This window comes from Corvus kubaryi, unplaced genomic scaffold (genome assembly GCF_017639235.1).
Source record: "Corvus kubaryi isolate FWS band 111438036 unplaced genomic scaffold, C.kubaryi_AGA036_p1.0 split3-37304, whole genome shotgun sequence".
Classification (NCBI taxonomy): Eukaryota; Metazoa; Chordata; class Aves; order Passeriformes; family Corvidae; genus Corvus; species Corvus kubaryi.
The window spans coordinates 393,541-401,900 of NW_024582087.1; the positions used below are offsets into that span (position 1 = coordinate 393,541).

The 8,360-nt window shown below is 54.5% G+C and overlaps 1 protein-coding gene across 1 annotated transcript; it reads left to right on the top strand.

The window, feature by feature from the left end:
* Positions 1 to 262: 262 nt before the first annotated feature.
* Positions 263 to 8,109, top strand: TENT5B (terminal nucleotidyltransferase 5B). The gene is made up of 3 exons (XM_042015641.1): positions 263 to 721; positions 4,656 to 5,707; positions 6,029 to 8,109. Exons 1-2 carry the CDS (start codon positions 536 to 538, stop codon positions 5,673 to 5,675), a joined length of 1,206 nt encoding a protein of 401 aa, XP_041871575.1. The 5' UTR covers positions 263 to 535; the 3' UTR covers positions 5,676 to 5,707; positions 6,029 to 8,109.
* The last annotated feature ends 251 nt before the right edge of the window (positions 8,110 to 8,360 follow it).

An 8,360-nucleotide genomic window follows, 5' to 3' on the forward strand; every position in this document is an offset into this window, starting at 1 on the left:
CCCGGGCTGTCCCTTTCCCGCGCGCCCCGCGTGTCCCGGCCGGGATTCCCGCGCGCCGCGGGGGCGGAGCTGCCGCGGGCCCGCCCCGCCCCTCGCCCCGCCCCCTTCCCCATCGCCGCTCCGATTGGCCCGCGCTCCAGCCGCGCTCCTCCCCCTGAGCCGGCACTCGGGCCGGGATTGGCGGGCGGGCGGGCCAATGGGGCGCGGCGCGGGCCTATATAAGGCGCGGCGGGGGGCGGGCGGGCGCAGCGCTCGGCGGAGCCGGTGGCGGGCGGGGGGCGGCCGGGTCCGGTTTTGTGCGAGTCCCTGCGGGCACCGACCGCGCTCCCGCCGCGCCCCGCGCAGCCGCCCCTCGCCGGCGCCACTTGGGGGTTGGTTTTTTTTTTTTTTTTTTTTTTTTTTTCTTTTTTTTTTTTGCTTTTCCCCCTATTTTTAAATTTTCCTCCCGCTTCCCCTCCCCACCCGACACTTCCGGCTGGTTTCCGGGCAGTTTCCGGGTGCGCGGCTCCTTTTCCGGCGGCGTTCGGCGGGGGCGATGCTGGTGGCGGCGGCGGCGGCGGCGGGGGCCGCTCCGGGCGGCGCGGAGCAGCGCGGGAGCCGCTTCAGCGTCCTGACGTGGGAGCAGGTGCAGCGCCTGGACCAGATCCTGGGGGAGGCCGTGCCCATCCACGGCCGCGGCAACTTCCCCACGCTGTCGGTGCGGCCCCGCACCATCGTCCAGGTGAGCGCCGGGGCTGGGGGGCTGCGGGGGGCCGCGGGCCGTGCTCCGTCGCCCCGTTCGACTCTGCCCCGCTCCAGCGGGGGTCAGGGAGAAAATAAAAGTGCTGAGGCGGCGATAAGCGGCCCGTCGGGCCCCGAGCCAGCCCGGCCGGGCACCCTCGGCCTCCCCCCGCCGGGCCCGGGGCAGAGCGGCCGGTGCGGGTCCGCCGCGGGGAGCGCAGAGCCTTCGAATGGTTCGGGTTGGAAGGGACCTTAAAGATCCTTGGGTTCCCTCAGCTGGAGTGGACCCACAAGGAGTCCAGCCGTGGCTCTGCACAGGACACCCCCAGAAATCCCCCTGTGTGTCTCAAAGCGTTGTCCAAATGCTGCTTGACTTCTGGCAGGCTTGGAATTCGGGGAAAGCATCTCGTCCCAGCACCCTGCTATGGGCAGGGGCGCCTTCCACTAGAGCAGGTTGCTCCCAGTCCTGTCCAGCCTGGACAGGGTTGCTCCAGGGGGAGTTAAAAGTTTTGGGGGGACTGGCCCCCACCGTTCTGGGGATGCTGTGTGCTCAGCTGGCCCCACTTCCCAGTCCTAGGGGTCTTGGTGGGGCTGGCCCCTGCCAACAGCCACAGCAGGAATGTCTAAAGCTTGAGGGCCCCTCCTGAAAAGCTCACATGCCTTTAAAATGCATGCCCCATCCCTGGAGCTGCTGCAGCTTGTGCCATAGATCCTGCTTAGCTTCCTCCCCTCTTACGTTGTTCCGCCTCTTTTTGAGTTAATTTGTTGCCCTAAAAAGCAGTGAAATGTGTGTGGCCAGGGCTAAAGTGGCTTTTTTTGGAGTACGAAATGGCTTCGTGCTGGTGGACATGTTGGGCTCGTGTTGGAAGAGGCAGAGTTATTAATTCAAAGGCCGGATCAAATGTCCATGTCCTTTGATTTCTGGGCACCACTGACTGAGTCCTCCAGAGCCTGCCCGAGACTTTGGCTTCTTCACGAGCTCCTGTTAGTTTAGCCATCAAGTAATAACTGTGTTTAATATTAAACTAACAATGTAGCTCGAATGAGCTGATGCATATTCATATTTGGGAGGCAACTTCATTCCTCAGTAATGACTCATCAAATGTAAAATCGGGCATGTTGGCTTCTAATTAAAAAGCCTATTCACGGCGCTAAAACCCAACTGGCTTTCACAATAACCGGGATTTTGGGGCCTCATCTGCTTGAGAAATAGTTAAAGTTAAGTTTGAGAGATGGAAAGGTGACATTTGAAAGGCTGGTTTGGAGTTCCTCGAGTTCCTGCCGCATCTGTCGGGGGCAGAAGCGCTGGGTTCTGGCTGCTCGAGCTTTGAGCTGAATGACAGACGAGAGCTGCAGGCAGGACGCTGCCCTTGGCTGTGGCAGCACCACAGCACCGAGCAGCATCAAATATTCCAGCAGTTATCCCTCTCTGGTTCCACGAAGCTGCGGCGATCCGGTGTTGGGGTTGCTCAAAAGGATGCTGCCAGCAGCAGCTTCAAACACGGGGTAACCGAGGGCTGTAATTGTGCCGGGCTGTGAGGGCAGACCCTGTGTTTAGGGCTGACTAAGCTGGAACAAGTAACCCAAAAGGCAGTTATTTATCCTGTTGTTGTTGTTGTGGGAGGTGGGAAGCGGCAGGTCAGGACGCAGCAGGATTTGCTCCTGCCTGGCTGTCAGAGTCAATTATCCCAACCACACGGAAGGTGAGCTGCTGTTTTGGGAAGCAGGTCAGCAGCTGCCTAACCCTGGAAATATCCAACCCTCTGGGGAAAAATGCAGCCCTGAACCCACTGCCTGCGGCCAGGGGGGATGAGCTCCAGGTGGAGGTTGGTGGGTGGGAGCTCCCAGGGAGTGGCAAAGTGCTCTGCTCCCTGCTGCTCTGCAGGTTGAGTTTTCTGGGATGATTTGGGACAAAGCTGACTCAAGCAATTGGGGTTTTTCCCCTGTTTTCTGAATACGTCTCACACGGACAGACCTGGGGAACTCAAGTAAGCTTGGAGCTTATGGGTCTGGAGTGCTGCAGGTCCTGAGCCATGCCTAGAAAGGGGTTAAGCAGATGTTCTTTGGGGTTAGAAAATTAATCTGGAATGAGATCTTCTCCAAGCACTGGGCCCAGCTCTGCATCTAACACTTTGTGACCTATATCTTGTCTCTCTAAGCCTGAGAGCACAAAACTCTTTAACTCCACGAGCAGTGCTGGAGCTGTGCCCCGGGTGAGTGACTCCAGCTGGCAACAAATGAGACCAGGAGCTCCCCTGGGTCGCCTGTGTGATGTTTGTTCAGTTTGGGGGAATAACCCTGTGTGTCTTCTAGGAGCAGATTAATTTTTTCAAACTCTCTGCCTTGGAAAACAACTTCTCTCACTGGCTGGACTGGCTGTGCTGGTGGGGACTTGGGGCTTGCAGTGGTGGATGGTTCCCTGGTTAACTGTTGCCTGACATGTGACGGTCACCACGGGCTTGGTGACGAGCCCGGCTGCGTTCCCAGCCAGAGCAGGGATGGCTCATGTCAGGGAGAGATGGGAAGCTGCCTCGTGAGCCTGAACAGCCCCCCAGGTGTGCGAACATCAGTGGGTTTGTTCTGAGATGCTCTTGCAAAGGCAGCAGAACTTGCTGGTGGCCCTTGGCTGGGTCACCGAGGGTCTGGGATGTGACGAGGGTTTCATGCTGCAGTCCCTGACCTTTTGTGTGTTCTTCCTTCCAAACAAAACCCATGGAGGGGCAGTTTTACAGCTGCTGAGACCAGGACTGCAGGGCTTCTGATCTGCCTCAGAACGGCTCAGGCCCACGTTGGCCAAGAGGGTTTGGCCCTTCTGACACAGCTTTGAATTAAAATTCACATTTTGGGCAGCCAAAATGCAGAGTTCATGGGGCCTCTCAAACTAGGGCAGGCTTGCAGGGCTCACTAAGGGCCCAGCCAGACTGGCTCTTAGTGATCCAGTTTGTCCATTTGTGTCCCAAGCTTTGGCTCTTTCAAGCCACAGCCTTGGGACTCCCAGGAGAATGGGAAATGGCTGGAGGGGAGCATGTAAGCAGAATGAGAGGTGGGAAGAGCTTCTGCTGGAAGGTGCAAACCCAATCTTCCTGGGATCTTTGAGCTGAGTTAAACTCAAATTATAAGCTGGTGTCCAGATAGTTTATTTTATGGTCTTGGGGGTTATTTTAACCTCCTGCTTGTTAAGTAATCAGGCAGGTGATTCAGCTTCCCTGTAAATGAACAAAGCTTTGGAGGGGCTGCTGGGTGTGCCAGCACTGAGCAGGCAGCATTAAAATCACCGGAGTAACACCCGTAAGATGAAAGCTGCCTCTTGTGCTTGATAGCACGCCAAGCTCAGCACGAAGCTCTGACACACTGGAAATTGTTAGGATACACTTACTAGTTGGGACATGAACTTGCATACGCCTGGCTGGGGCTTTTGAGCTGCTCTGGCATCTTGATTTGCCTTTAATGAATCTTGACAGGCCGAAGGGGATGGCTAAAATGAGTGAGCCACCCTGATTAAAGCCATGGGGACTGCTGCAGACTGGGCTGCCACCTCCTATTTGGGGTCAGTTTGGGGTCGGCTGGTCTTGGCTTGGTCACTGGAACTGGGAGGGGATGAAGAGGGCAGAGACCACCCCAAAAAAATGGGGTCAGGAAAGCTCTCCAGGTCAGTGTGGGGAAGGCAGGGAGAGCAGACACTGCACTGGAAGCAGCACTGCTGATCATGTGCAGTCAGATCTCTCTAATGCCAGGGAATAAGTAAAGGAGAGCCACCCCCAGCTGCTGGCAGGACTCGGGATGCTTTCCAAAGTGACCTATTTCCAATGGATTAGCTTTTTATTTTACTGTCTTGCGCTGGAGTGACCCACATAAGCGCTGGGAGTGAATCCTGCTGTCCCCAGGCTGCTCCAAGAATCCCTCCTTGCCTCTCACTGACTCTGTCTCTGTCTCAGGTTGTCCGTAGCCGCCTGGAGAAGAAAGGAATCACAGTCCACAACGTCAGGTTGAACGGCTCAGCAGCCAGTCACATCCTACACCAGGACAGTGGCTTGGGGTACAAGGACCTGGACCTCATTTTCGGCGTGGATCTGAAGACCGAAGACGTTTTCCAGCTGGTTAAAGATGTGGTCATGGATTGCCTGCTCGACTTCCTCCCCGAAGGTGTCAACAAGGACAAGATCACCCCCATGACCCTGAAGGAGGCCTACGTGCAGAAGCTGGTGAAGGTGTGCAACGAGACCGACCGCTGGAGCCTCATCTCGCTCTCCAACAACAGCGGCAAGAACGTGGAGCTCAAATTCGTGGACTCTCTGCGGCGCCAGTTCGAGTTCAGCGTGGACTCCTTCCAGATCATCCTGGACTCGCTCCTGCTCTTCGGGGAGTGCTCGGAGAACCCCATGGCCGAGAACTTCCACCCCACGGTCACCGGGGAGAGCATGTACGGGGACTTCGAGGAGGCCATGGACCACCTGCGCAACAGGGTCATCGCCACCAGGAACCCCGAGGAGATCCGGGGCGGGGGGCTCCTCAAGTACTGCAACCTCCTGGTGAGGGGCTTCAAGCCCAAGTCGGAAGTGGATATGAAGGCACTGCAGAGGTACATGTGCTCCAGGTTTTTCATAGACTTCTCTGACATCGGCGAGCAGCTGAGGAAGCTGGAGTGTTACCTCCAGAGCCACTTTGTGGGCATGGAGAGCAACAGATATGACTATTTGATGACCCTGCACAGGGTGGTCAATGAGAGCACAGTCTGCCTCATGGGACATGAGAGGAGGCAGACCCTGAACCTCATTGCCATGCTGGCCGTGAGGGTCCTGGCTGAGCAGAACATCATCCCCACGGTCACAAACGTTACCTGCTACTACCAGCCAGCCCCTTATGTCAGTGAAATTAACTTCAACTACTACGTGACCCACGTGCAGCCCTTCCTGCCTTGCAATCAGTCTTACCCCACGTGGCTTCCCTGTAACTGAGCCAGGACAAACTCCAGGGTCTGTCCTCCAAGGTATTTCCCTGCCTTGGGGGGTTGGGAGGGAGGGGAGGGGGGGAAAAACTAAAACCTACCAACCTTCCTAGAACTGCAACAAAAGGAAACTTCCCTGGACTCTTGCTCGAGTGTCTCGTTCCTGGGGTTGTTGGAACGAGACCTGTCTGCTGTACACTGTGATGGGAAGTGCAGTGTTATGGAAATGACTCCTCATGGAATTCTGGAGGCAATGGGGTGGGGGGGTGTGTGAGGGGAGACTGTAGAATTACGCTAAGGTAGAGCTGCACTGCCCTGAAATGGATCTGAATTGTGGTGTTTTTTTTTTGTTTTTTTTTTTAGTGCAGGAGGTGTTATGGGTGTGCAAACTTGTGGTTTCTGCCGAGAGAAGCCAGAGTGGCTAATTCCTTTGAAGGACCAAAGAATCCTGTTTAAGTGCCTGTAACAATATAAACACAACTGTACTGTAAACCTTTATTATTTTTTGTGGGGGCTGATGGCCCAGAGCTTGAGTGGGGAATGTCTGAAGAGGAAAATGTTTCTGTCGTGGGTGGGGAGGGTCGCAAGATCATTTCTTATCCTGGCTGAGGCCAGAGCAGGTTCTGTGTCGCTGAGGGGTTTGGGCATGACTTGCTGCCTGTGAAGGACCAGCTGGAGCAGAGAGCTGCCAAAGTGGGGCTGCACAATGCAGGGGGGATTGGAATGGCTACGTGGAAATGCCTGAAACTGGGAACACCAGGGAGGGGGGAGTGCATGGAGGAAAATGCTGTGCAGAGCTTGCTGGAGAAAAGGCAGCAGGGTCCTACACACGAATTTCTTCAAGCTCCCAAGTCTGCAGTGCCAAAATATAGTTGAGTTCCTAAATGATGAGGCAGATGATTTGTCCAGGAGCCTGCCCCAGGCTGCCATACCTGATCCTGTATTTTCTAGGGGAATTTGAAATGCTGCTCTTCCAATTTTTTTTTTTTGGCATGCAGTGTGGTTTTAATGCACAGAGCCAGAGGCCAGCTGGGCTGTTGGGGAAGGTGAGGCTTGTCCTTTGAAGCACAAACCAGCCAGGTCACTGGTCAGTCATTTCCAGCTGTTGCTGTGTCCTCCAAGGAGGTGGACAGACCTCTTCCATGCTGGAAACCCTCCCTTGGGCAGGTCTTATCTCCAAAGCAGCCAAATTCCCAAGCAGCTCTGTGATTCCCTGTGTGAGCCACTGATAGCATTTGAAATTCATTCTCTAGCTAGAAATGGAGCCTGGGGTGGGGGGGTGAAGTTAGTTGGCCTTAGAAAAAAATGTCTTCTAAACAGACCCTCTGGTGTTGTGAGGGTTTGGCTCTCTCAGTCCAATGTGGCTTTGAAGTCGTTGGGTGTCCGGAGCACAAAAGTTTTTCACGGAGGTGCCTGGATTGCTGTGCCCGCCAGACATCTCAGATTTCCCTGTGCAGGGAGGGAGAAGTGGGCAGGCAGCAGGCATTCCCTAGGGATGCTGCTCTGGGAACACCACGGCTTCCTGGTGCTTCCTCCGAGGCTGACGTACTCGAGTATCTTTACTAACTTGTGGTTTTTTGGTTTTTTTTGTTTTTGTTTTTGTGACAAAACTGTAACAGCTGGGCAGATTGAAATAAAGACTAGATCCTTGGAATGTGCATAGCCAGATTGGTACCTTTCTTGGGGTAGGGGCGATGGGGAGTAAGGGTGGGGGTGGCTCTTGCACCTGACATGGACGAGCCCAGCTGAGCTTGGTCCAGCTCTGCTCCCTCTCCACTCGGAGCTGGAGGAGTGGCACCAACCACCGTGTAGCTATTGCAGGTTTCAGCTGCCTCCCTGCAGAGCAGCTTTGCCTTCATGGCCGAGTCCCGTAACTCCCCGGAGCCTCATCCCTGTGGTGGGAGCTTGAGATTTGCCAGTGCAAGGTAAAACTGGTTTAAGGGCTGCTTTTGGGAGCTTAAGTGTGCCACTTTTGTGGCTTCAAGGAAGATGAGATTTTTTTTCTTGCATTTTAAACTGAACATAGATGCCACGTAGGTTGTTTTTTACAGGCTGCTCCTACCCAACAACACACTAAACTGAGATTCCCTCCTTCCCTTTGAGATGTCCAGAAAGATCCCCTACAGCCAACAGCTCGACAGGGCGACTTACCATTGCGATTGCACTTTTGATTGATGGAGTGTATGTGGTGGGACTCTTGTGAATGGGTTGAACCTGAATTTTTCTAGACCTTGCAGTGATACTGTGCTGCCTCCTGTGAAGGGGCAATTGGAAGATTCCAGTAGCTTGAATGGCACTGATTTCTTTTTTTTTTTTTCATTGTTCTGTTTGTTTTAAATGTCTTTTTTTTTTTCCTACACCTGTATCACTTGTCATGCGATGGGCTTGACATAGACTCACTAGATTCTTTAGAATCTGTTACGAATAAATACAGTGTATTCAAATTCGTTGGATTATTTTTATTTGCTTGTCCATCTGGGTAGTGTGATGAGGAGATGACCTGACCCTGTTCCCCCCAAAAACCAGGCTCAGAACCAACTGGGCACCTCGAAAGGGGCGAGCTGAGATCCTGGTTCTGGATCTGCCCAGGTGCTCCCTGTACATCAGGCTGCTCCATCCCTCAGTCTGGAGCAGCTCTGAATCCCTGGGAGTGTTGTAGCTGTTGTCAGGTCACTCCTGCAGCCGAGGGAGGTTT

Excerpts from the sequence above, each read along its gene's own strand:
- TENT5B (XM_042015641.1), top strand. The coding sequence starts at position 536 with ATGCTGGTGGCGGCGGCGGCGGCGGCGGGGGCCGCTCCGGGCGGCGCG. Across the intron at positions 722-4,655 it reads GGCCCCGCACCATCGTCCAG|GTTGTCCGTAGCCGCCTGGA; the intron begins GTGAGCGCCGGG and ends TCTCTGTCTCAG.